This window comes from Callospermophilus lateralis, chromosome 18 (assembly GCF_048772815.1).
Source record: "Callospermophilus lateralis isolate mCalLat2 chromosome 18, mCalLat2.hap1, whole genome shotgun sequence".
NCBI classification, from domain to species: domain Eukaryota; kingdom Metazoa; phylum Chordata; class Mammalia; order Rodentia; family Sciuridae; genus Callospermophilus; species Callospermophilus lateralis.
Window position 1 is genome coordinate 8,351,862 of NC_135322.1, and position 27,995 is coordinate 8,379,856.

A 27,995-nucleotide genomic window follows, 5' to 3' on the forward strand; every position below is an offset into this window, starting at 1 on the left:
GCTCCGCCAGATCCAGGATCTTCCATGGACACAGTGAAGGTCTTCCTGTCCTGGGACATGCTCAGGACTGAGGGGCTCTTCACATACAAACCACTTCTACAGGGAAAGGGGGCGGGGGGAGAGGGTAACATAAAGAACAATGGAATACAAGATAATCGAGAGCAAAAGGAATTCTAGTCGGTCAGAGGAGGAGAATGGAGGGGGAGGGGGCATGTGGGGAAGGGGGATCAGGAAGGGAAATAAACTTCCACACATGGGTGGGTTTCTCTGCATGAACCCAACTCCTATGTGAACCTACAAAGCTCTGACAGAATTTAAAACCTCTTTCTTCATTCTGGAGCCTGTATTTTGCTTCTCTGATCACTTGCTTGTAAAAATGACTGGAATTTCCCTATTCAATTTGTCACATCCTAGCATTTAAAAAAATCTTGTATAATTTTACAGAGAGAGAAGCCTACCAATGTAAGATGAATATCTCCCAGAATTGTCTCTCATTTTCGAAACAAGAAATAAAATGTAGCAGCACTTAGGGATCCTTTTCTTTACATGCATCTCCAGATTGTGTTGTGATGAGGATCTGGAGGAGTGTAATTTCCAGACTAGTTATTCTCCTTCCTGGTGGTGTTTACGTCATAAATTGCTCTGTCTGGGACTTTTAAAACTTACATCAATGGTGAAAGGAATGATATATTCTGAGCTCTCATTTCTACTCAGCATTTAACACAGGGTTTTATCTGAGCTGAGGTGTAATGAGTGCTTAGGAATTGACAGAGACTTGGGACACAGTTTCCTGTTCTCCTATAAATGACTCTGGGTATCCCCCTCACCAATTTCTGCATATTTAAAGCACCATTTGGCAAGAGTGACACAAACAAAGGTACGAGTTTTCTAGGATACATTTAGAACTGAACTGGACTGTTCACTCTTTGGCCCCTGGTAGGTGTTATGAAATTGTTCTCCATAATCTTGTAATTAAGGTAAAGTCTAAATACACTCTATGTCTGACTGCTTTTAGTTCACTGTACAATTAACTAAATTTGGAGGTTGTGCAGCAGAGCTATGTAGTATTAGTCTCCGGCACCTTACTCCTCAGTCTATACTCAAATGACTTGAAATCTACATAAGATGGTGGCACAGCCACATCAATTTTCAAGCTCACCATTAAAAAGTCCCAGGATTTTCTATTAAACCAAATGCAATGTAAGCCCAATAAGTGTATTTTATTTGTGTTTTTCCATGAGCAATTTGAAAATCCCACCCCCCACCATTGAACACTAAGGCATTTGTAAGATTATTTCACAGCCCACCAACAAGGCTTTTCACACTGTTATCAACACGGTAGAGCTAGGCAACTGGACATCTAGAACATCATTTCCAGCAAGGCCTAACCTTGGCTCTCAACTCTTCAGAACCAGAAGTTCTAATGGGAAGAACTAACTGGTGAAAACACACAGTTATGAAGGTTAGCCACAGAAAAGACGTTGGAAATCATTCTCGCCTACCCTCTGGCAGGTGTGAACATCAGACATTCCTTATGAGGATCACAGAGCAGGTCACGGGCACTAGGCTCAGGGGCAGCAACAGTCATTCTTCTTCACAGCTCCGCAGCTGATCTGTTTGGGCCTGAAGGTTCTCTCCACATAGAGTCCCAAGGTCCTCACACCAAATCTCTGAGGAAGGCCTGGCCTATGAACTCAGCCAATGGCGGTTGGTCCTGTGCCCATTTTCAGGCAGTGTCTTGTCTGACTAGAGGTAGATGGTTAAAGCCAAGTCCCCCACATCCTAGAGTGTGCAGTGACGGTGAGGAGAAAGATAATGACCCCCCACATACACAGAAATGAATGTCAACGTAGGTCGGATCAAATGTAGAGTGTGGAGTCAGGCAGAGACACACACTGTGGAGCATCCCGTCACGGTGAGGGAGAGACGGAGTTGTCAGAGTCGCCATTTTAGATAATGATAAGAAGGACCCTTCTGAGCTGGTGACAGGGCTTTCCTAAGACATGAGGAATGGAGAGAGGGAGAGAGAGGATCTGCCATCTTTCAGGAACAGTTGTGGCAGACAGAGGCAAAATGTAAGTGACCTGAAATGGAGACACGTTTGGGATGTTTGAGAAATGGCACCTCAGCTCTGAGGTATTTTGAGAGGAAGGTCCACTCAAAAATTCAAATACCTGGAGTTTCAGGAATTCCTGTGTGTTATATGTTCAGATGTTCAACCCTCAAAGTCCATAAGTAAATTCAGGCCTGGGTCCAAGCTACTATATGACAGAGGCAAGTGGATTGCATTTTAGAGGTCACTCTGGGCAGTTTGTAAGACTCCATTTCAAAATATGGAATACTCAGTGCTTTGGATATAACGCAGGGGTAGAGCTCTTGCCTACCTCACATGATGCCCCAAGTCAGTCCCCATGAATATCACCACAAAAATCAACACACACTCATCAAGGTTGAGTACCTATGTTCCTTCTGTGCTGTGCATATATGAAACACAAGTATCAAACAACCCCTGTCACAGATTTAAAAGGAGGCATTTAGCTAAGGTGCCCACTAGCACAGAAGGATCTCCAGGATTGGCACCTTGGTCTACCTGATGACGATGCTCCCATGTCTCCACTGGATTGACAGCTTCACTGCACCATGTTCTAAATGCAAACTAGGAACAACATCTTCACTTTTGTAGGAGATAAAACCTGACCCATTGCTCACTCCATCTCTGGGAGAATCAATGGCAATTTTCACTGAGCTGTGATTCATTTTTTCCTATGGAAGATGGGAACCAAGTGCAGCTCTGCCACTTGGTGGGGTGATGACCTTCAGTAAGATTCTGTTTCCTTTTTACATTACTAGTTATTGGTGCATGATGATGACAGGAATAGCTGGGTTCATGGTGGCACACACATGCACACAGCATAATCAGGTCTGTTTCACTGCTGGACACCGCCTCCCCCTTCCCTTTCCCTGCTTCATCCCTCCCCTGGTTCATTATTAAGACTCCACTGTCTCATCTATTTCCTTTTTCCTTTCCAGCTTCTGCATATGAGATTAAATGTACAACCATTGACCTTCTGAGTCTTACTTATCTCACATAAAAAGATGTTCTCCATTTGAATTGATTTGCCTGGAAAGGACATTACTTTGTAATTCTTTATGGCTGAATAAAGCTTCCTGCTCTAAATGTACCACATTTTGTATCCACTCATCATTTGATAGATTGTTTCCCTTAACTTGGTTATTGTGAGTGTCACTGGCATAACCAGGGGGTGCATGTACTGCTGTTTACTATGCTGACTGGAATTCTTTTGAGTAAATACCAAGCTGTGACAGAGCTGGGGCATGTGGTGGCTCCATTCCTAATGTTGAAGAATCTCCATTCCTAGCTCCATACTGGTTGTGCTGATTTATAATTCCATCAGCAGTGCATAGATGCTCCTTTCTCCCGTGCCCTCACCAAATTTATTATTAGTCTTCATTCTTGACATTCTAATTAGAGGGAGATGAAATCTATTTGTAGTTTTGATTTACATTTCCCTGATTGCTAAGGATATTGAATATTGTTTCATACATTTGTTGACCATCTGTATTTCTTCTTTTGGAAGATGTCTGTTTAGTTCATTTGCCCACTTATTGCCTGGTGTATTTGGGTTTTTGGAGGTAAGTTTCTTTGAGTTCTTTCTACATTCTGTCAGACGGATAGCTGGTGAAGATTCTCTTCCATTCTTTAGCATCTTTCTTCACATACTTGCTTCTGTTGCTATGCAGAACTCTTTTAATTTGATGTCTTTCCATTTGCTAATTCTTTGTTTTATTCCCTACATTTTAGGAGTCTTATGGAGGAAGTCTGACTCTATGTTGGAGACTTGACCCTCTGATTTTCGAAGCAGTTATAATGTATCTGGTCTTGCTCTAGGTCTTTGGCCCATTCTGTGTGAGTTTTCTATGACGATGAGGTACACGCATCTACTTCCTCATGTTCCTGTGGAAACTCCTGGGTGACATGTTTGGAGAGCCCCAGCAGAGGGACTAGACAGGAAGGACAGATTGTAGCCATACAGTCAGAGCCTCCCGTGCTACCAGGGATAACTGCAGACCATACACAGCCTGCACTCGAGGGCACTAGGATAACTTTGGCCAGCGCAGCACTGACTCAGGGGTCACCCAGTGTTCTCCATTTATAGAACAGGAACTTGGTTATCACCAAGAACAAGAGTACTGAAGCACAGAGATCACAGTAGGCCAGTGGGTGCTGGACTCTGCTGTCCCTCAGACATAGCACTAGTCCAGGACAGGGCATGGACTGAAGTTAAGAACTGAACATGGGCTTGGGTGACACTGTGGGATCCAGCAGAGAGCATGACTGTGTCACTCCTGGTGACAAATTTAGGACATAGTATGCTTCATAGGAAATATATGTGTCACTACAATCCTGACACAGGGACTCACTCCAGTAACCATTTTACCAAAATAACTGAAAGGACACTTTTGAGAAGAGCAAATAAAAATGGATTCCAGGAGACAGAGGGGCAGAAGCGGAAGAGAGTCCAAAGTCCTGCTTTGGCCTTGGGTTCCCCCGGGGGAGGGGCATGTCCTGTGCAAGTGAGTGAGAAAATCCTGGGGCCCTGTCTACCAACAGAGTGGGGTGAAGAGATGCCTGCGAGCACGGGAGGGAGGAAGCTGGATCCCCAAAGAAAAGAAGGAGCAGGCAGAACCGGAGTGTGCCGGGGCCCTAGAGAGCGGTCCCGTCCGGCGCTGCTTTGCTCTAGGTCATGGTTCAGCCGAGAGCAGAGGCTCCTCTGGGCTTTCCACCGCAGCAGAACCGGGTAGATCAGGGGTGGGGAAGAAAGGATGCTGCCCGCACTGCTCCGTGGTAGCATCCTCAGGGGCTGAAATTGCATCAGGAGCAGCAGAAAGCACAACGCCGGCAAGGAGGCGACTGGAGCTGTTGGTAAAGTCGCCTAACAGCTCCTTCTCTGTAGTGTGCCAGTTAACAAAACAACCACAGAACAGGGCTCCGTATTAAGATCTCCTTTGAGCTTTTTTTCCTCGCTATGTGGATCTGGTTTATGCGAAAACATGCCTTGCACGTGTACCTGGAGGAACTGGAGACAGTGGATTCGACCTTTAGCTGTGGTCATCTACCTGGTGTCCATAGTCATTGCGGTTCCCTTATGCGTGTGGGAATTACAGAAACTGGAGGTTGGAATACACACCAAGGCTTGGTTTATTGCTGGAATCTTTTTGCTGTTGACCATACCTATATCGCTGTGGGTAATACTGCAACACCTAGTGCATTATACACAACCTGAAGTACAAAAACCAATAATAAGGATTCTTTGGATGGTACCCATAGACAGTTTAGATAGTTGGATAGCTTTAAAATATCCCACCATTGCAATATATGTGGATACCTGCAGAGAATGCTATGAAGCTTATGTCATTTACAGCTTTATGGGATTCCTTACCAATTATTTAACTAACTGATATCCAAATCTGGTATTAATCCTTGAAGCCAAAGGTCAGCAGAAACATTTTCCACCTTTATGTTGCTGTCCACCATGGCCTACGGGAGAAGTATTGCTATTTAGGTGCAAACTGGGTGTATTGTAGTACACAGTTGTCAGACCATTCACCACCATCGTTGCTTTAATCTGTGAGCTGCTTGGTATATATGATGAAGGAAACTTCAGCTTTTCAAATGCATGGACTTATTTGGTTATAATAAATAACATGTCACAATTGTTTGCCATGTATTGTCTCCTGCTGTTTTATAAAGTACTAAAGGAAGAACTGAGTTCTGTCCAACCTGTTGGCAAATTTCTTTGTGTAAAGTTGGTGGTTTTTGTTTCTTTTTGGCAAGCAGTAGTTATTGCTTTGTTGGTAAAAGTTGGCGTTATTTCTGAAAAGCATACATGGGAATGGCAAAATGTAGAAGCCAAGGCCTCAGGACTCCAGGACTTTATTATCTGTATTGAGATGTTCCTTGCTGCTATTGCTCATCACTACACATTCTCATATAGACCATATGTCCAAGAAGCAGAAGAGGGCTCATGCTTTGATTCCTCTCTGGCCATGTGGGATGTTTCAGATATTAGAGAGGACATTTCTGAACAAGTGAGACATGTTGGACGGACAGTCAGGGGACATCCTAGGAAAAAATTTTTTCCTGAGGATCAAGATCAAAATGAACACACAAGCTTGTTATCATCATCATCATCACAAGATGCAATTTCTGTTGCCTCTTCTATGCCACCTTCACCTATGGGTCACTACCAAGGGTTTGGACACACTGTGACTCCAGACTACACCTACTACAGCTAGACAAATGAGGAAATACTTAAAGATGCTACAGAAGAGAAAAGAGAGGCTTTAGATAAATCCGTGCACTCCTGAACAATGTGCAAAAGCAAACTGCTACAACCATGTTATTCTATTATCTGGTATCCCTGGGCTCAGGATTTTGTGCTTGGGACAAGCCATAAACGATGGAAAATTTCAACATAAACACAGGGGAAAACCAGGTACAACTACTGGATTTATACATGTTCAGTTTTGTATATTGCAAAATATTCAGTCTAAATTTCCTAGACTTAGACTTGATTTCTGAACATTAGAACATCACGTACTCAAATGGTAGAAAATGACTACAGCTAAAATGCTCCTGATGTTCACTGCATTATCAAGAGGATGGACCTAAATAAGGAAAATTTAAAAATCAGTGCTTCCTACTACTGCTGCATGAATATAATGCTCTGGACAGAAAGCATAAATTCAGAAATATGAATTAGTGAAACTTAATCATAATCATGTGCCATATAAGCTTATCTAACAATTATTTCTCTACTTCCCAACTGAATGTCTTTCAATAAAGAAGAGTTTATCATTTATTTTCTGCAAAAAACATGGATTCCAGGTGCGTGTGTATACACACACACACACACACACACACAGATTCAACTTCCGTAGCAATCACAGAAATGCAAATCAAAATTACATTGAGATTTCATCTCACTCTGCTCAGAAAGACAATCTTCATGAAAACAAATAATAAATGTTGGGGAGGACATGGGGAAAGGACACACTCACACATTGTGGGTGGAACTGCAACTTAGTACAACCACTCAGGAAAGAACTATGGAGATTCCCCAACAAACCATGAATGGAAAGCCATGTGACCCAGGAATCCCACTCCTTGGCATTTATCCATCACTAAAGTCAGAACACTGTAGTGATGCAGCCAAATCATCGTATACACCAGCAGAACTCACAAGAACCCAGTTTTGGAACTAGCCCAGGTACCCATCAATAGGAAAACGGATTAAAGAAATGTGGTGTATACATACAGAGGAGTATTAATAAGTCATAACAAAAGATGAAATTATGGCATTTGTCAACCAATGGATGGAAATGGAGGACGTCATACTGAGTGAAATAAGTCAACTCAGAATGTGAAGGGTGAGATGACTTGGCTCATATGGGGAACGAAGTTCATAATAAAGGTGAGAATTATGTGTGTGTGTGTGTGTGTGTGTGCATGTGCGTGTGTATGTGTGTGTGTATGTGTGTGGGTGTGCATGTGCATGTGTGCGTGTGTATGTGTGTATGTGTGTGTGTGCATGTGTGTGTGTGTGTATGTGCATGTGTGTGTGTATGTGCGCGCGTGTGTGTGTGTGTGTGTGGCAGGTGCTCTGGTATCATAGAAGGACTATCAGTGTAGAATAAGAAAAGGATGAGGGGGTAGGAGGGACTGGAGGTGAGAAAATGGAGAGTGGAATGGACAAAATCATGCAGTATGCATTATAAATACAGCACAGTGGGTTCCACCTTAATGCATCTCTATAAAGCATAAATACATAAATACTAGTGGATAGAGGAGGAAAAACTGGGCGGAGGAACATCACAGCCACTGGGGATGGAAGTGGAGCAAATGACATCCCATGTGTGTATGATTGTGTCAAAATAAAGTCAACTATTACGTATAACCACAGTGCACCACTAAACCATCAGAAAGCTCACCATTTTACTCTGTCACCTGGGAAGTGTCCACATTTCCTCATTTAACTCATGGGATTGGTGGGACAATGCAACTGGCGACAAGTATTATGTGTGCACAGTGCTTTAGACACATGTCACCACTCCATAACTACCGAGCACTCACAGGGTCACGTGATGGCCATAACTCTCTAGAATTTCTGGGCAATACTATATTGAAACAAAACTCAGGAAACAGTTTCCCCTTTTATAAAAGGCAGCTCCTTGGTCTCGATGTGCCCAGTGTTCTGTCTGTCCAGAGCACATGTGCCCCTGCAGCTTTGCCTGACTCAGTTCCTCTCTGCCTTCAGCCAGACAAATACCCGTGCCCGACTGTTGGTCATTCTCCCCGGGATGCACACAGCAGTGTGTGGCCACATAGATCTAGATTCAGTGTCCAACCTCCTAGTTCAACACACAAGTGCCCAGTCTATTGATTCCCCCAGGAATCAGCAGGAAAAGTGGAAAGGGTTTTGTTCCTGATCATCAACATCTACATGAAACCCCGTTGCCTTCAATGCGGGGTTTACGTCATTGATCAGCTGGTTTTCCTTGTAGCTGACAGAAGCCCATGGGAACTGACAAAAATGGAGGTGCATCTTTCACATTCCTGGGATCAGTAGGTCACTATTATGGGCCCCCTGGATGGGCGTGTTGCTTGACTATGAGAAGCTGTTGGTCCCCGAGTCTCCTGGGCACTGAGAGTGCTCGACCAAGGACGAAACAGCTTTGATGGATCTTTGATGTGGTAGATATGAAGATTCTCTCATCTCAGTCCCTAAATCCTGACAGCAGGCAACCCACTCCCACAGGTTAATCAGGAGGAAATGGAGGACTGGGCCCTGGAGTCAGTGACAGTCCACCCCTCTGTCTGCTGACTCTGAAGCAGGTTCTTGCCCTTTAGAGTCAAGAGTCTTCCATCCACAGTTCCACAAAGTCCTTCCAGGCTATTATTTTTACACTGTATCTATTGATTTCATGTAAAATTTCTATTTTGAAAACTCTTCAATATGCAAAAAAATAGGCCCCATGGATCCATCAGTGGGGTTATTTTGCAGCACTTGTATGGGATCCTGATCCTCATTCCTTGAATGAGTCCAAAATTACAAAATGCCAAGAAACTTTGATCACCAGTCACAATTTTGTTTAACACCCAGTTAATTTGACAACAAGAAAAGTTAATGATTCTTTTGACTTTACTTCAAAGTCCAGTCTCCCAGTACCTCCCCCAACATCCAATGGTGGCCAGAGCTGGAACCCCTGCACCTCGCACAGAGAGCTCATCACCATGACAGATGGCTACTTGTGGTTTGAAGGGATATGTTTCCCTGTGATTGGTTTTAGTTCTGAAGTTTTGAAAGAAGCAGGTGCTCAGTTTGTGATAAAGGATGAAGACACAGTATTGGTGACCTACCCCAAATCAGGTAAGGAGACAGGACAGGGACCATCAATGGGAAAGGCGATGGCTGCGTTCCTCGCTTACTCAGCAGATGGATGGCCTGCCCTCTCCATGCCAGGGACCCCTGCTTTAGGGAAGAAGGGGCGGTGCCCCAGGCCACTTGCATCCAGACTAGGACAGAGTGACTAAGTGCTCAGCAGGGGTCATCTGAGGTATTAGAGGGAGATATAGGAGTGAATCGTAAGCAGATTTGGGCATTTGTGTGGTGGCACAGGAGAAGGGGGTGGAAGAGGGTGACCTGTGAAGACCTCCTGGTGAAATACCAGCTGAACAGGAAGGAAAAGTCGGAATGGAGGTCCTGTGGTGGAGGGTACTGTAGAGCAGGAGGGTCGGCATGGACAGAGCCTGGGAATCAGAAAGAGCATGGAAAATTCAAGGGACTGAAAGGACATGTGTCATGCACCTACAGGAGAGGGGCTGGGGGCAGGAGCACTGCAAACAGGGCAAGTATTGGGACCAATGACCTTTTAAGAGACACAAGGTTGGAAATTCAAGGGAAGTTGGGACATATTAAAAGGATCTCAGCCAAGAGCCAAGTGTTGGAAGCATCCAAAAATCCACTGGTAGTTTAACACATAAACAAAATGTGGGGATTTGATACAATGGAGTATGATTCAGCCTTAACCAGGACGACAGGCTGACTCCTTCTACAATATAGGTCAATACTGTGGGCCTCATGCTAAGTGCAGTCTGATGGGCACAAAACGATAAATAGTATATGAATCCATGGGGCAAAGTGTATTCAAGTTCACAGAAACAGAGAGCCCCTTGGTGGGTTCCAGGGCCTGAAAGATGGAATTAGTAGGGAAATGTGGTCAACGAGCAGAGAGTTTCAGTTTTTCAAGACAAAAAGCTTCTGGACATCGGCTGAGCAACAGCAGGAACATGCTGAACGCTGCTCAGCACCACCCTATGGCATGCTTAAAATGGGCAGATGGTAAAGTGCATATTATGTATTTTATCATAAGTTTTGTACACAAGCCAGGTTGAAGTGAGTGACCGTTACTTTCCCTTCCTTCTCTAGGAACCAACTGGTTGGTTGAAATTCTCTGCCTGATTCACTCCCATGGTGATACCAAGTGGATTCGATCTGTGCCCTTCTGGGAACGCTCACCCTGGATAGAGACAGATGTGGGTTACACACTTTTAAATGAGAGAGGAGGCCCGCGGCTCATGTCCTCTCACCTCCCCTTCCATCTCTTCCCCAAGTCTTTATTCACTTCCAAGCCCAAGGTCAGTGCCTAATGTTCAGTCCATGCTTGTCTCCTTGTAAGTGCCTAGATAACCGCTTTATACCTTGCTGGGGTGTGTGCTCACTGGGTAGACTGGGGGAGACCTGAGATTCTCAGATATTATTTAGGTTCATGTGGCCACAACCAGACCACACTTGAGTGCAAGGATGTGGACCATTCTGCAAGTTAGTCTCACCTGAATTCAGGGGTAATATGACTAGCTAAAGTCAGAATCTTAGAAAACCACATTCCATGTATAACCAGAATTATAACTACATCTACACCAGAGTGTCCCAATTTACAGCTCTTAAAGATGTCCACCAATACTCACTCAATCACAGCCTCCTGCTGGGTACGAGGAAGCACCCAAGTCAGTGTTGCCTGTATGTGGGGAGCAGAGCCTGCATACATTGATGAATGCTCACATCCAGGGGACTGCTAGGAGTCGTGGCTAGCTAGGTAATGATGCCAGCCCTCTGCATGTCTCTGTGCTCTGTGATCAGCAACCACTCCAGCTTCCCCATGGCTGATGGGTGATCAGTACAGATCATGGATATGCAAGATCTATCAAATTAAGAATTGTAATGCATTCTTCTGTTATATGTAAATTAAAATTGGAAGAAAGAACAAGGCTCGTCTTTGTAGAAATGCCCTTTAGTGAGGAACAGCTCTGCATATTTATAGAGCTGAGGGTAGTTTGACAGTTATGACAGTTTAATGGTTTGACAGTTGGCACGGGGTGCTTTCTGATTGGTGGGTAAGGATCATGTGAGTCAGCAGGGCTACTCTGATTGGTGGGTAAGGATCATGAGAGTCAGCAGGGCTACTCTGATTGGTGGGTAAGGATCATGAGAGTCAGCAGGGCTCACCATTGGATGGCTCTTCTCAGGGGATGGGGAAGTTAGTCTTTGGAGCGGGGGGGGGGGGGGGGACTCCCAACATTCCCCCCTCTTTGTTATTAAATGAGAGTGGGTATTGACTCATTTTGGCTGCTTTCTCCTGAGATCCGGTGTCATGGGCAAATCAGAGAGGAGGAAAGTAAGGACCCCCCACAGCAGGGCTGAGAGGACCAGTAAACTTCAGGAACCAGATGATGTCAGTCCATTTAGCATAGGTCTCACCTGCAGGTAGCCAGGATTTGGTAATTCCTGAGGAGAGGCTGTTTAAAAGCTTGATTAGAAATTTTACCCACCTGAGTCTGAATGAACTTTATGATAAACAAAGGAACAGGCACAGAGAGTTTTTATGGCCAAATCTAATGGGGTCTCTGGGGGTCTGCAAGCTGCCTAGTTGGCACAAGGGAGGTTAAATGTTCAGCCTTGAGTGGGGCTTGGGCAATTGGGCTTGAAGCAAACAGGTGATAAAGAACCAGACAGAGGGTTTGAGAAGCCAGGTCATCCTGCAGCTAACTTTGCTTGGCATGCCCTGGAGACAACTTATTCAGCCTGTCCTGCACCTAACACCCCCCTTTCCACTCTTCATTCCTAGTCCAATCTAGCTCCCTCCCCTCTCTATTAAGGCTGCTCTTATTGACCATCAAACTCTCTCCTCCCTGGGTGTCTCTGAAACCAGCTTGCTTCTCTCTTTACCTTTCTCTGGCCCTTGGGTCCCAAAATATCACTGTTCCCAGCTTTCCCTAGTCACACCAAGGAAGCATGGGCTTTGTAAAGAAGGCAGCTTCTCCCACACTCTGAACGAAGGCGGCCAAGGGACGATTGCCGCAGTCTCTGGCTGGGCACAAATCACGAGTCTCCACACAGCTTGTAGATTCAAACAGCAATACTTTATTCCCGAACTCACACCGGCGGTCTACAAACACGCTCTGGGGGAATCCACGTTCTCTGCCCAAATCCACTCTCTCCCAAATCCACTCCGCATGGGCTTCTGTCTCCCAAAAATATATTGTCTGACCCTAAGCACTCAAGAGGAACTCAGTAGCAGGATACGCCCTATTCTAAAGGGGGAACACCCTAATCTCCTATTATGCTAAACTGCCCTATTCTAAAGGGGGAACACCCTAATCTCCTATTATGCTAAACCGCCCTATTCTAAAGGGGGAACACCCTAAACATGGATCCTGCCCTGGTCCTTGAGCAAGGTCACCTTTCAGAAGTCCTTCCACTAGACAGCATGGGAGTAAGCTGGCAAGGAATTTGTCATACCTACTTGGCTGATGGCTCCCAGCAGACGATGGTGGCCCATTGTTACCAGATTTCCCTTTGAGAGCAGTCAGATCTCTCCAGGTTTTATGTGAAACACCTCAACTTTAAATACTGATACTTGAAATTCTTACGAAACTGGAAGGGTTAACAAAACACACTTGTTCCTACTTAAGCCCAGAAGGCAATTGGTCTCATGGTAAGTTGGTTATTAGACAGCTTGAGTTTGGCCACCAAGGGAGTGCACATAATCACCTGAGCATTTTGGTTTTGGAGGGGGCTTTTCCCCCGGTGAGCAATAATAAACAAGTTGACCAGGTGTTAAAGAGGTGGGGTTCTGAGAGAGACTGGGGTCAGGAAGGAGCCAGTCTTGATAGCGCCAGAGTTCAGAGCGTAGATGGAAGAGGAGGGGCAGGGCATAGGTTTCGGAGATGGGTAGGGGTTCTGTAGGCAATCCAGGAGGGATGAGGGCACGGCCATACATAATTTTGAAAGGTGAGAGTTTAGAAGGCTTCTTTGGCAAGGCCCTAATGCACAATAAAGCCAAGGGGAGCACTTTTACCAAGTCCAGACTTAATTCCATAGTGAACTTGGTGAGGGTCTCCTTAAGGGACCAAATTGTCCTTTCAACCTTTCCAGAAGCCTGGGGGCGGAAAGGGCAATGGAAATACCAAGGGAGTGATAGCCAGTGAGCCAGTCCCTGAGTTATCTGTGAGGTGAATTCAGGAACATTGTCTGATTGGATAGAAGTAGGCATCCTGATAGTTGAGACTCGCTTGTTAGAAGTAGGAAAGGCTTCAACCCATCCCAAAAAGAATCTACCAATACAAGAAGATATTTTATGTTTTTTACTTGGGGCATGTTGGTGAAATCAATCTGCCAGTCTTCAGCTGGGGTATGACTGGGGGCCTGGTGAGAAGGCAAAGGTTTAGGTTTTAATGGAGTATTGGTATTGGTTCTCTGGCAGATCTGACAAGCGGAAGTGATCTGTTGTAGGAGGGTCTTATCACGTGGGGAAAGGGTGAAAAAGGAGTGAAGGAAAGTTAGTGAGACTCTGTGGACTGGAATGGAATAGAGAGTGAAGAAGCTGGAAGAGTTGTTGGGGATCTTAGGGCCGGTCCCCGGTGGTAACAAAGAGTAGTGGAGGAGGTAAAGCTCTGTAGGGCTGCTGACGGAGCCATTTGATCGGCCTTGGAATTCCCCTAGTAGTAAGGGAGGAGTCAGATGGTGGGCCTTGCAATGGACTATTCCCAGTTGGGAAGGCAGCCTGGAGGCTCCTAGTAGGCCAAAAATAAGTGGGGAATTAATGAGTGCCGTCCCTATCGTGGTCAATGGCCCCTTTCTTTCTAAATGGCTGCGTGGGAGATCAGGATATGGAAGACGTATTTCGAATCTGTATATAGGGAGAGGGTTTTCCCCCTCTACTAGCTCACATGCCCATGTGGCAGCTATGAGTTCAGCTTGTTGGTTGGTGGTATTGGGTGGGAGAGGTTTTGCCTCTATAATGGATAAGAGGGAAATGACAGCATACCCCACCACTTTAACCCCATTGTGTATAAAGGAGCTACCATCTGAGACCCAGACAAGGTCCGAAGAGGGCAGGAGTCCCTCAGAAATGGTGGTATTCTGTGGCAGTGGATTTAGACCCAGGGCTCTGCAGCAGCTATTCAAGTGCTCTACGACTGAGCCACCTCCCCAGCCCCTTTTCATACTTTATCTAGAGAGAGGGCCTCCCTAAGTTGCTGAGGCTGGTTTGAACTCTCGATCCCCCTACCTCAGCCTCCTGAGTATCTGGGATACAGGTTTGCACCATCACATTCCTCTACCTGGGGATTTGTTGAAACCTTTGTGAAAGGAATTGTATTCTTGAATTCTTCCTCAGCAGATTCATTCTCGTGATGAAAAAAAAAGTGCTTTTTTTTGTGCATGTTGATTTTGTGTCTTGCTATTTTCCTCAATTGATCAGTTCTATGAGTGTGTGGGGAAAGGTTCTTTGGGTGTTCACAGCAGAGCCTCCTATCACCTGCAAACAGTGATAACGTGGCTTCTTTCTTTCCCACTGGTGAGGTTTTGATACCCTTCTCTGCCAGCACCTCTGGCTCGAGTCTCTAGAGCTCTGTTGAATGGCAGTGGTGAAAGTGGACATCCTTGCCTTGTTCCTGATGGTAGGAGAGATGCTTCCAGTTTTTCCCCAATTAGCATGATGTTGGCTTGGGGTTTGTCACACACAGCCCCTCATGATACTCAGCCAAGTTTCTCTGTCAAGGCAAATTCTATTGATGTGGTTAACATTTATGGATTTGCCTGCGTTGACCCAACCTTACATCCCTGGACTGAAATCAGCATCTCATGACGTACAGTCTTAAAGTGTGAACACATGTCCTGAGTATGATCTTAATGCTGAGTAGGATTTACTGAAATTTTAATAAGCTGTTCTGTATCTGTGTTCAGCAGGAATATTGGTCTGTTGTTTTCTTACTTGATCTGTGTTTCCTAGTGGGTATCAGTATGCAATTAGTTTCATAGAATGAATTCAGGAAAGATCTCCTTCGCTATTTCATCACCTAGTTTGAGCAGCATTGATCAATAATACATGAGTTAAGCTGTCAGTGTGTGTAGAGTGACAGGGATGGCCCAGTCCTGTTTTGGCAGTGTGTAACCTGCACACCTGTGCCTGCCCCACAGTGTCCTATGGATCTTGGTTCGAGCACATTCGTGGCTGGATGTCCATGAGACACAGGGAGAACGTCCTGCTGCTGAGTTATGAAGAGCTGCAGAAGGTGAGTGCTCTCGAATAACCAGCAAATGCCCGCACCCCAACATACTCACTCCCTCTGACGTCTCTGGTCCTCAGTGTCTCCCCTACCTGTTCCCTGTCAAAGCAAAGGCTGTGGAGGTCACTGAGAGGAGATGGGCCTCTGGCCTCCATTTCCCTGCTTCTGTGAGACCCTCCCCAAGCTCCAAGCTCTTTCTTCATATCTTCCAACTAATTGCATCTGGCAACCTCTAAAGGGCCCTTCCACAAACCGAGGCAGAGTGACATGGCTTATGCCACCAGCTGGGGCTGCCAATGATTCTGTGTGCAGGGCCTCCTCTGTTCTCAGAAACCTATCCATCAGGAAAAGGGGTGCAGAAAGCACTAATCCCAGGGTTACATCCACCTTTCTGGCTTCCACCTTGACTGACAGTGACATGAATGTGAGGTGCCACTTTGGGTGACTATTGTGAGGGGTCAGGGGCTGGAGTAACAGGCAGGGCCTGTGGATGATGCTCAGCCCTGGGGGGTGGGTGCAGGGTACAGCTGGGAACAGCAATGACTTCCAGTGACCTGAGGCACAGGGTGGCAAATGAGAAGAAGAGTAACTAAGTATATATTTCAAAATAGCAAATGGAAAGGATTTTGAATGTTCCCAACTAAAGAAATACTGTCATCTGAGTTTGCAGATGTGCCACTTACACTGACTGGATTGTCACACTTTTAAGCAGGTACTTAGCTGGTGTAGAAAAATGCCCATGAAATGCACAGAGATGCACAGGGCTCGGAGGGGGGCTCACAGGTCCAGAATGGAAAGCTTTAAAATATTTAGAAGATTTTTCAGAAGTGGTCAAAAATGAACAAAAAGTAAAGGAGTGAGCAGACCTTAGAAAACCCTTGTCCTGTGGGTGTGCCTTGGGGACAGAGAAGGTGCCACAGGCTCAGGCATCTGTTCCCCTGGAGAAGGGACCCTGGTCACCTTCCTGCAGCTGCTTCCTGTTCTGCTGTGTCCTCAGGTGAGGTCGGTCCTCAGGGAGGAGCATTGGTGCCCCCTTCAGCCACCTCAGCAGCAAGCTGCACACTCCTGTGATGCTCCTCTCCAACCAACAACCTGTTCTTACATCATTGCCACAGTTGGGTCTTCTTGTCACACAGTGACTGGGGCTCATGGAAACATGACAATAATAAAGGACTATGGTGCTGACAGGAGGTCTAGGTCTCCAAGGAAACCCTCTCTTCTCATAATGACCTGTTCCCTTGCTGTGATCTCCCAGGAAAACCATCCATAATCATGGGGTCAAGTTAAGGAGACGTTGTAAAGCCCCGTGTGTTATTAAGTGTCAGTCAAGGGACGCAGGATCACTTGGGGTGAGGATCAGCATTCGGGGACTTTGTCTCCCTGCCTTATCTTGAAACCTCAGGCGTCTTCCTTAGAAACCCCAGCCCCTGCCTTTGGGGTGTCCTGACTCAGCCTCCTGGGAAGCCCCTGTGATCTTCAGTCACCACAGACCTCACGCCCTCTGCTGGCCCTGTCCCTGCCTCCCTGCTCTGGGTCCCCAGCAGGCTGCTCCCATCCTGATGTCATTCCCCTCCCCTTCCTCCCCACAGCCCTCCTAACACCCTTCCCATCCTCCAAGTTCTGCTCTCCTGCCCGCTCACAGCTTCCCTCTTCATGTTCACATGTAGGACCCAAGGAGCGCCATAGAGAGGATCTGTCAGTTCCTGGGGAAGAAGTTGAGTCCAGAAGAACTGGACTCCGTCCTCAAGAACAGCTCCTTCCTGACTCAGTTCCTCTCTGCCTTCAGCCAGACGAATACCCGTGCCCCGACTGTTGGTCATTCTCCCCAGGAAGCACACAGCAGTCTGTGGCCACATAGATCTAGATTCAGTGTCCAATCTCCTAGTTCAACACACAAGTGCTCAGTCTATTGATTCCCCCAGGAATCAGCAGGAAAAGTGGAAAGGGTTTTGTTCCTGATCATCAACATCTACATGAAACCCCGTTGCCTTCAATGCGGGGTTTACGTCATTGATCAGCTGGTTTTCCTTGTAGCTGACAGAAGCCCATGGGAACAGACAGAAATGGAGGTGCATCTTTCACATTCCTGGGATCAGTAGGTCACTATTATGGGCCCCCTGGATGGGCGGGTTCTTGACTATGAGAAGCTGTTGGTCCCCGAGTCTCCTGGGCACTGAGAGTGCTCGACCAAGGACGAAACAGAGCTTCCATGGATCTTTGATGTGGTAGATATGAAGATTCTCTCATCTCAGTCCCTAAATCCTGATGGCAAGAAACCCACTCCCACATGTTAATCAGGAGGAAAGGGAGGACTAGACCCTGGAGTCCATTGATAGTCCACCCCTCTGTCTGCTGACTCTGAATCAGGTTCTTGTCCTTTAGAGTCTTCAGGCCACAATCCAGAATGTCCTTCCAGCTATTATTTTTACACTGTATGTGTTGATTTCTTGTAAAATTTCTATTTTGAAAACTCTTCAATATGTAAATAAACAGATCCCATGGATTCATCAGTGGGGTTATTTTGCAGCACTTGCTATGGGGTCGCGTACATGAACTCATGCCGATATCCTGATCCTCCCATTCCCTGAATGAGTCCAAAATTGCTCAATGCAAAGAAACTTTGATCATCAGTCACAATTTTGTTTAATCACCCAGTTAATTCAACAACCAGAAAAGTTAATGATTCTTTTGACTTTACTTCAAAGTCCAGTCTCCCAGTATCTTCCCCAACATCCAATGGTGGATACAGCTGGAACCCCTGCACCTCGCACAGAGAGCTCATCACCATGACAGATGGCTACTTGTGGTTTGAAGGGATACGTTTCCCTGTGATTGGTTTTAGTTCTGAAGTTTTGAAAGAAGCATGTGCTCAGTTTGTGATAAAGGATGAAGACACAGTATTGGTGACCTACCCCAAATCAGGTAAGGAAACAGGACAGGGACCATCAATGGGAAAGGCGATGGCTGAGTTCCTCGCTTACTCAGCAGATGGATGGCCTGCCCTCTCCATGCCAGGGACCCCTGCTTTGGGGAAGAAGGGGCAGTGCCCCAGGCCACCTGCATCCAGACTAGGACAGAGTGACTAAGTGCTCAGCAGGGGTCATCTGAGGTATTAGAGGGAGATACAGGAGTGAATCCTAAACAGATTTGGGCATTTGTGTGGTGGCATGGAGAAGGGCGTGGAAGAGGGTGGCCTGTGAAGACCTCCTGGTGAAATACCAGCTGAACAGGAAGGAAAAGTCGGAATGGAGGTCCTGTGGTGGAGGGTACTGTAGAGCAGGAGGGTCGGCATGGACAGAGCCTGGGAATCAGAAAGAGCCTGGAAAATTCAAGGGACTGAAAGGACATGTGTCATGCACCTACAGGAGAGGGGCTGGGGGCAGGAGCACTGCAAACTGGGCGAGGATTGAGGCCAATGACCTGTGAAGGGACACGAGGTTGGAAAGTCAAGGGAAGTTGGGACATATTAGAAGGATCGCAGCCAAGAGCCAAGGGCTGGAAGCTACCAAAAATCCACTGGTAGTTTAACGCGTAAACAAAATGTGGGGAGTTGATACAATGGAGTAAGATTCAGCCTTAACCAGGACGACAGGCTGACTCCTTCTACAATATAGGTCAATACTGGGCCTCATGCTAAGTGCAGTCTGATGGGCACAAAAGGACAAATACTATAGAAATCCCTGGGGCAAAGTATAGTCAAGTTCACAGAAACAGAGAGCCCCATGGTGGGTTCCAGGGCCTGAAAGATGGAATTAGTAGGGAATGTGGTTAACAAGCAGAGAGTTTCAGTTTTTCAAGACAAAAAGCTTCTGGACATCGGCTGAGCAACAGCAGGAACATGTGAACGCTGCTCAGCACCACCCCATGGCAAGCTTAACATGGGCAGATGGTAAAGTGCATGTTATGTATTTTATAATAAGTTTTGTTCACAAGCCAGGATGAAGTGAGTGACCGTCACTTTTCCTTCCTTTTCTAGGAACCAACTGGATGATTGAAATTCTCTGCCTGATTCACTCCCATGGTGATACCAAGTGGATTCGATCTGTGCCCACCTGGGAACGCTCACCCTGGATAGAGACAGATGGGGGTTACACTCTTTTAAATGAGAGAGAGGGCCCGCGGCTCATGTCCTCTCACCTCCCCTTTCATCTCTTCCCCAAGTCTTTATTCACTTCCAAGGCCAAGGTCAGTGCCTAATGTTCAGCCCATGCTTTCCCCTTCCCAGTGCCTAGGCAACCCTGCAGATCTTGCTGGGGTGTGTGCTCACTGGGTAGATTGGTGAGACTGCAATTCCCAGATATAATTTAGGTTCATGTGGCCAAAACCAGACCACACTTCAGGGCAAGGATGTAGACCATTTTTCAGATTAGCTTCAGCTGAATTCAGGGGTAATATGACTGTCTAAAGTCAGAATCTTAGAAAACCACATTCCATGTGTAACCAGAATTATAACTGCATCTACACTAGAGTGTCCCAGCTCTTACAGATGTCCGCCAATTCTCACTCAATCACAGCCTCCTGCCAGGTACAAGGGAGCACCCAAGTCAGTGTTGCCCGTATGTAGGGAGCAGAGCCGGCATACACTGATGAATGCTCACATCCAGGGGACTGCTAAGAGTCGTGGCTAGCTAGGTAATGATGCCAGCCCTCTGCATGTCTCTGTGCTCTGTGATAAGCAACCTCTCCAGCCTCCCCATGGCTGATGGGTGATCAGCACAGTTCATGGATATCCAAGATCTAACAAATTAAGAATTGTAATGCATTCTTCTGTTATATGTAAATTAAAATGATAATCATAATATATATATTTGGTGAATGAATGCTATAACTAATTTATTAAAGGAACCCATCATGTCTAATAAAGATTAAGTAAGAACTTCCCAGAGAAAGATCAAGATCAAGGTGGGGAAATGACTGAGACTAATTTTTCATTTTCTCATTTTCCCTAATTTAAGGTGATATATATCATGAGAAATCCCAAGGATGTTCTTGTGTCAGGTTATTATCATCGGACTATGACAAAAGTATGTAAGCAACCAGAGTCACTGGAACAGTATTTTCAGTGGTTCATCCAAGGAAACGGTGAGTGTTCTTCACATATAGGTCTCTGTCCTGGACTCTGCGGGTCTTTCTCTTGTTTTTTGGTATACCTATTTTATTCTTCTGCATATTTTCCACATATGAGAGAAAACAGATGACCCTTGACTCAGTGAGTCTGGCTTATTTCAGTCAGCATGCTGGTCTCCAGTTCCATCCATTTTCCTGCAAATGACACAATTTAGTCCTTCTTTATAACTGAGTGAATTCCATTGTGTATGAACCACATTCTCTGTATCCATTCATCAGTCAGTGGACACCAAGGCTGGTCCCAGAGCTCAGCTGCTGGGAGTTGAACAAAAGTCCACCTGGGGTGCATGTGTTGCTGTAGTGTGCTGACTTTGTTTTGATGGATCCCAAGGAGCTCTATGATTAGGGCACATGCCGGCTCCATTCCTAGTCTTTTCAGGAAACTTCAGACTGATTTTCTTTACAATTAGTGTTGTACTAATCTCCAATCCCAATAGTGTGTAAGTGCTCCTTTTCACTCAGTCCCTGCCAGTGGTTATTACTATTTGTGTTCTTGATGATTGACATTGTAACTGGAATGAGACACGATCTCCATGTAGTTTCTATTTGCTTTTCTCTGGTTGTTAAAAACGTTGAAAATGTTTCTCATAAAATTATTGGCCATTGTATTCCTTCTTTTGAGAAATGATTGTGATTTGCCCATCTCTTGATTTGGTTATTTGGTATTTACTGTTAAGTCTTTTCATCTTATCCCAATCAATAAATGGGCTAAGGAACTGAACTGGCACTTCTCAGAAGAAGATATACAATCAGTCAACAAAGACATGAAAAAATGTTCAACATCTCCATTAAGTAGAGAAATGCAAATTAAAATGACTCTAAGATTTCATCTCACTCCAGTCATAATGGCAATTTTCAAAAATACATGCAACAAGAAGTGTGGTATGATGTGGTAAGGTGAAAAGGCACACTCATACATTGCTGGTGCCACTGCAAATTGGTGCAACCACTCTGGAAAGCAGTATGGAGATTCCTTAGAAGACTTGGAATAGAACCACATTTGACCCAGCTATTCCACTTCTTGGTCTTTACCCAAAGGACTTAAAATCAGCAGACAATAGTGACACAGCCACGCCAGTATTTATACCAGCTCAATTCAAAATAGCTAAACTCGGAAGCAACCTAGATGCCCTTCAATAGCTACATGGATAAAGAAACTATGGCACTTATACACAATGGATTATTACTCAGCATTAAGGGAGAATAAAATTATAGCATTTGCAGGTAAATGGATGGAAGTTTAGAATATCATGCCATGCAAACTAAGCTAATGCTAAAAAAACAAAGGCCAAATGTTCTTTGTGATAAGTGGACCCTGAACAAAAAGGGGTGGTCAAGGGAAGAATGGAGGAACTGTGATTGGACAAAGCAGGGGAGGAGACATGGGGGCAGGAAAGACGGTGGAATGAGATGGACATCATTATCCTAAGTCCATGTGTGAGTGCAGATGTGGTGCGACTCCACATCATGCAAACCAAGGAAATGAAAAGTTGTGTTCCGTTTGTGTACAATGAATCAAAATGCATTCTACTGTATATATAACTAATTAGAAGAAATAAATAATGATAATGAACTTAAAATTTTGAGTTCTTTTTATGCTCTGGATATTAATCTTCTGTCAGAAAATTACCTGGAAAAGGTTTTGCTCCCTTCTGTGAGCCCTCTCTCTCTGTCTCTCTCCTCACTGTGCGGAAGCTTTTAACTTGAGCCTCTCCATTTATCAACTCCTGGTTTTCCTTCCTGAACACTAGGAGTCTTACAGAAGTATCGCTTTCACCTACAGGTCAGAGGATGGGCACTATGATTTCCAGTAGAAGTTACAGTGTTCATGGTATAATTCCTGTTTTTTGATCTACTTGGAGTTGATTTTTTCTGCAGGATTTAGCTTCATCATTCTAACTATATATTTTCAGTTTCCAAGCACCATTTATTAAATAGGCTTTGTTTTCTCCCACATTTGCTTTTGGTGTCTTTCTTGAGGATCATTTGACTCCATTTGTGTGGGTCTGTCTCTGAGTCTTCTATTCTAATCTACTGATCTAAGTGAATGTTTTGATATTAGCACACTTTTTTGTCACTATACCTCTTCAGTATGATTTGAGACTGGATAGACTTTAAAACATGATAACTTCAGCATTATTATTATTATTATTCTATGGCACTGGTGATTAGACCCAGGGCTCTGCGGGTGCTAGTCAAGTGCTCTATGACTGAGCCACATCCCCAGGCACTTTTCATACTTTATCTAGAGAAAGGGCCTCCCTAAGTTGCTAAGGCTGACTTTGAACTCTTGATTCTCCTGCCTCAGCATCCTGAGTATCTGGGATACAGGAATGCACCATCACATTCCTCTACCTGGGTATTTGTTGAAACCTTTGTGAATGGAATTGCATTCTTGAATTCTTCCTCAGCAGATTCATTCTTGTGAAGAAGAAAAGTGCTTGTTTTTTGCATATTGATTTTTGATGTTGTATTTTCCTCAATTGATCATTTCTAGGAGTTTTTTGGGAAAGGTTCTTGGGTGTTCACAGCAGAGCCTCTTATCACCTGCAAACAGTGATAACGTGGCTTCTTTCTTTCCCACTGGTGAGGTTTTGATACCCTTCTCTGCCAACACCTCTGGCTCGAGTCTCTAGAGCCCTATTGAATGGCAGTGGTGAAAGTGGACATCCTTGCCTTGTTCCTGATGGTAGGAGAGATGCTTCCAGTTTTCCCCCTGGATAGCATGATGGTGGCTTGAGGTTTGTCACACACAGCCCTCATGATGCTCAGCCATGTTCCTTTGTCAAGGCAAATTCTATTGATGTGGTGATTATTTATGGATTTGCCCGTGTTCTCCCAAACTTACATCCCTGGATTGAAAATCAGCATCTCATGACGTACAGTCTTAAAGTGTGAACACAACATGTCCTGTATATGATCTTAATGCTGAATAGGATTTGCTGCAATTTTAATAAGCTGTTCTGTATCTGTGTTCAGCAGAAATATTTGTCTGTTGTTTTCTTACATGATCTATGTTTCCCAGATGGGTATCAGTATGCGACTAGTTGGATAGAATGAATTTAGGAAAGATTCCCCTCTCTATTTCATTACCTAGTTCGAGCAGCATTGATCAATAAGATGTGAATCAAGCTGTCAGTGTGTGTAGAGTAACAGAGATGGTGCAGCCCTGTTTTGGCAGTGTGTAACCTGCACACCTGTGCCTGACCCACAGTGCTCTATGGATCATGGTTCGAGCACATTCGTGGCTGGATGTCCATGAGAGAGAGGGAGAACGTCCTGCTGCTGAGTTATGAGGATCTGCAGAAGGTGAGCCCCCTCTCATATTTGGCGCCTACAGCACCCCAACATCATTACTCTCCCCAACGTCCCTGGTCCTCGGTATCTACCTTCTATGTTCCCTGTCAAAGCAAAGGCTGTGGAGGTCACTGAGAGGAGATGGGCCTCTGGCCTCCATTTCCCTGCTTCTGTGAGACCCTCCCCAAGCTCCAAGCTCTTTCTTCATATCTTCCAACTTATGGCATCTGGCAACATCTAAAGGGCCCTTCCACGAAATGAGGCATAGTGCCATGGCTTATGCCACCACCTGGGCTGCCAAGGTCTCTGCCTGCAGGACCTGCTCTGTTCCCAGAAACCTAGCCATCAGAGGGGGTGGGGCAGAAAGCACTAATCCCAGAGTTAGGTCCACCTTTCTGGCTTCCCCCTTGACTGACAAAGTGACATGAATGTGAGGTGCCACTTTGGGTGACTATTGTGAGGGGTCAGGGGCTGAGTAACAGGCAGGGCCTGCGGATGAGCTAGCCCTGGTGGGTGGGTGCAGGGTACAGCTGGGAACAGCAATGACTTCCAGTGACCTGAGGCACAGGGTGGGACTGAGGAGAAGAGTAACTAAGTATATATTTCAAAATAGCAAATGGAGAGGATTTAGAATGTTCCCAACTAAATAAATACCGTCATCTGAGTTTGCAGATGTGCCACTTACACTGACTGGATTGTCACACTTTTAGCAGGTACTTGGCTGGTGTAGAAAAATGCCCATATAGTGCACAAAGATGCACAGTGCTCTGAGGGAGCCTCACAGGTCCAGACGGAACGGAAAGCTTTAAAATATTTAGAAGCTTTTTCAGAAGTGGTCAAAAATGAACAAAAAGTAAAGGAGTGAGCAGACCTTAGAAAACCCTTGTCCTGTGGGTGTGCCTTGGGAACAGAGAAGGTGCCACAGGCTCAGGCACTTGTTCCCCTGGAGAAGGGACCCTGGTCACCTTCCTGAGCTGCTTCCTGTTCTGCTGTGTCCTCAGGTGAGGTTGGTCCTCAGGGAGGCGCCTTGGTGCCCCCTTCAGCCACCTCAGCAGCAAGCTGCACACTCCTGTGATTCTCCTCTCCAACCAACAACCTGTGCTTACATCATTGCCACAGTTGGGTCTTCTGTCACTCAGTGACTGGGGCTCGTGGAAACATGACAATAATAAAGGACTGTGGTGCTGACAGGAGGTCTAGGTCTCCAAGGAAACCCTCTCTTCTCATAACGACCTGTTCCCTTGCTGTGATCTCCCAGGAAAACTATCCATAATCATGGGGTCAAGTTAAGGAGACGTTGTAAAGCCCCGTGTGTTATTAAGTGTCAGTCAAGGGACGCAGGATCACTTGGGGTGAGGATTAGCCTTTGGGCACTTTGTCTCCCTGCCTTATCTTGAAATCTCAGGCGTCTCCTTAGAAACCCCAGCCCCTGCCTTTGGGGTGTCCTGACTCCGCCTCCTGGGAAGCCCCTGTGATCTTCAGTCACCACAGACCTCAGCCCTCTGCTGGCCCTGTCTCTGCCTCCCTGCTCTGGGTCCCCAGCAGGCTGCTCCCATCCTGATGTCATTCCCCTCCTCTTCCTCCCCACAGCCCTCCTAACACCCTTCCCATCCTCCAAGTCCTGCTCTCCTGCCCGCTCACAGCTTCCCTCTTCATGTTCACATGTAGGACCCAAGGAGCGCCATAGAGAGGATCTGTCAGTTCCTGGGGAAGAAGTTGAGTCCAGAAGAACTGGACTCCGTCCTCAAGAACAGCTCCTTCCAAGTCATGAGACAAAACAAGATGTCTAATTTTGAAACTTTGCCTGAAACTGTAATGACTAAGCCTTTCTTAATTACAAGAAAAGGTAAGTGTCCTGGATTCAGAGTGGGTGAGCCTACGTGGGCATCTTGTGTTTCCCCGGCACTAAGAATGCAGGTGTGGGGACATTTCAACTTGAGCCCTTCATGGCCCAGAAAGCCACTCGTGCCCTTCAGGAAAACTGTGTCATGGGCCTGGGATGGGCTGCAGGTTCCTGGGAAGGTGACTCAGTCTTGGGGAGGAGGGGGCTCTGGAGATGGTGGTGTCTGGGCCACTCCACTGGTGACTTGCCACAGAGCACTGCCCTAAAGAGAGGGAGACACAGAGAAAGACACGACTGGAGAGAGTGAGAAGAGGGCATTAGCCATGAGACATTGTACGGCCTCCTTCCTGTGAGCAAAGACGAATCATGTCCCCACCCTTGGGTTCAGGCCTTGAAAATGTCTGCTCCAAGTAGTGGCAGGACCTGTTTTGCCATATTCCTCCAGTTCACATGGATCTGAAACGGTGCCCCATGGAATCAATACACTAAATGCTTCAAGGGATACTCAGGAGGTCAGGATTCCTGCCACCCAGTGAGCCTGGAACCCAGAGCCACAAAACAGGAATGTTGATGGGACTCAGGGTGGAGCCCAGGCCTAGCAGAAGAAATCAGTAAAGATTGTCCTACTAATGAGGAGAACTATGAGTCATGTGTGGTATTAGGACAGCCATTACATATGACATAGGCTGCTACTTCATATTCACCTGAGTGTATGGTTTACATGCACATCTTACATTGGGTTAGCTATTGTTATATTTTTAGTAACTAATTAGATCATTCTGCTATGTGAAAATTAATTTATATGACAGATAATGCTGTAATCACATAAGTAAAGTGTAAGAATTATGTTCATATCTTTAGCATCCATTCCTCTGTCATTGGGTAATCCCTCCAGGGAGTTTTTAAAATCCTTGTCTGTAAAGCAGGATATTATGCTAGTCTATTCCTCATTTTTTATCAGTCCTTTCAAAAAATGTTTAATGAGGATATACTGTGTAATTCCTTTAAGCAGTAAATTCTTAGGCAATTTGTGAAAATGATCTCATACCCTAATATGTTGGAAATGCATACCTTATGCACATTCAAAAAGGAAGTACACAGAACATATCAATCATGATAGATCATTGCTTTGAACGAGGATGGAGATGTAGGGTTCTGAGCTGAGAGCCCCACTGAGTCACTGCACTGGAGTAAACATATGAGTGAGGCCAATGGACAGAGGTGGAGGTGTCTGCTAGGACAGCACTCTGGGGTAAGGAGCAGGGAAGGTAAACACCCTGAGGAGGGGGCAGCCTGGCAGGTCTGAAGCTGAATCAGAAGACTGTGTCATGGAGCCGAGAGAGCAAATGGGCAGTCCCAGGGACGGAGTCCCAACCAACAAGGACCCTACACCTAGAGCCTCAAAGCACCAGGGAACTTGGCTGAAGGAGACTGGACGTCCTGGGAGACTCTGAGCCCCAAGGGACTGGAGCCACTGGGTTTGGCAAGGGGTCACCATGGGTTCCTTGTGCAGAAGAACTGATCACAGGGATTGGCCAGAGCAGAGAGACTACTGTGACCTGCTCTCATCACCCAGGTCTGAAATTTTGTTAGCTTGGGCCAAAGGGCTCAAAAAACAAGTGGTCAGCCTAGTTCCAGTCCAGGTGTTCTGATTTATAGCCAGGATGGCTGCTTGTGGATTCTGTGCAGGGTGGTTTGGGAGAGAAGGGCAGTCAGGACCACCTTCCAGACAGGGAGAGGGGAAATGCGCATGGTGGCCAGGCAGGAGAAGGCCTCGCCAATGACCCAGGGGTCACTCTGCTGTCTTGACAGAGCAGGGAGGAGGTCTCCATCTTAAGACCTCTCCCTGGATCTGATCTGCGTCTACTTCATGTTTTCCAGGCATCGTTGGGGACTGGAAGAATCACCTCACAGTGGCCCAAGCTGAAGCCTTTGATAAAGTTTACCAGGAGAAGATGGCGGGTTTCCCCAAAGACCTGTTCCCATGGGAGTGACCTCTGCCAGATCCAGGATCTTCCATGGACACAGTGAAGGTCTTCCTGTCCTGGGACATGCTCAGGACTGAGGGGCTCTTCA

The 27,995-nt window shown here is 45.9% G+C and overlaps 2 protein-coding genes across 2 annotated transcripts; both read left to right on the forward strand.

Annotated features, from left to right (window-relative positions):
- Positions 1 to 9,316: 9,316 nt before the first annotated feature.
- LOC143384324 (sulfotransferase 2A1-like) lies at positions 9,317 to 17,829 on the forward strand. Its single transcript, XM_076839355.1, has 6 exons — positions 9,317 to 9,452; positions 10,512 to 10,720; positions 11,724 to 11,757; positions 15,564 to 15,658; positions 17,320 to 17,463; positions 17,752 to 17,829. The coding sequence occupies exons 1-6, from the start codon at positions 9,317 to 9,319 to the stop codon at positions 17,827 to 17,829; spliced, it is 696 nt and encodes a 231-aa protein (XP_076695470.1).
- Positions 17,830 to 18,438: 609 nt separating this feature from the next.
- LOC143383773 (sulfotransferase 2A1-like) lies at positions 18,439 to 27,913 on the forward strand. Its single transcript, XM_076838685.1, has 6 exons — positions 18,439 to 18,574; positions 19,629 to 19,837; positions 20,608 to 20,734; positions 23,994 to 24,088; positions 25,745 to 25,922; positions 27,801 to 27,913. Exons 1-6 carry the CDS (start codon positions 18,439 to 18,441, stop codon positions 27,911 to 27,913), a joined length of 858 nt encoding a protein of 285 aa, XP_076694800.1.
- Positions 27,914 to 27,995: the final 82 nt, after the last annotated feature.

Excerpts from the sequence above, each read along its gene's own strand:
- LOC143384324 (XM_076839355.1), top strand. The coding sequence starts at position 9,317 with ATGACAGATGGCTACTTGTGGTTTGAAGGGATATGTTTCCCTGTGATT. Across the intron at positions 9,453-10,511 it reads GGTGACCTACCCCAAATCAG|GAACCAACTGGTTGGTTGAA; the intron begins GTAAGGAGACAG and ends TTCCTTCTCTAG. Across the intron at positions 15,659-17,319 it reads GTTATGAAGAGCTGCAGAAG|GACCCAAGGAGCGCCATAGA; the intron begins GTGAGTGCTCTC and ends GTTCACATGTAG.
- LOC143383773 (XM_076838685.1), top strand. The coding sequence starts at position 18,439 with ATGACAGATGGCTACTTGTGGTTTGAAGGGATACGTTTCCCTGTGATT. Across the intron at positions 20,735-23,993 it reads GTGGTTCATCCAAGGAAACG|TGCTCTATGGATCATGGTTC; the intron begins GTGAGTGTTCTT and ends CCTGACCCACAG. Across the intron at positions 24,089-25,744 it reads GTTATGAGGATCTGCAGAAG|GACCCAAGGAGCGCCATAGA; the intron begins GTGAGCCCCCTC and ends GTTCACATGTAG.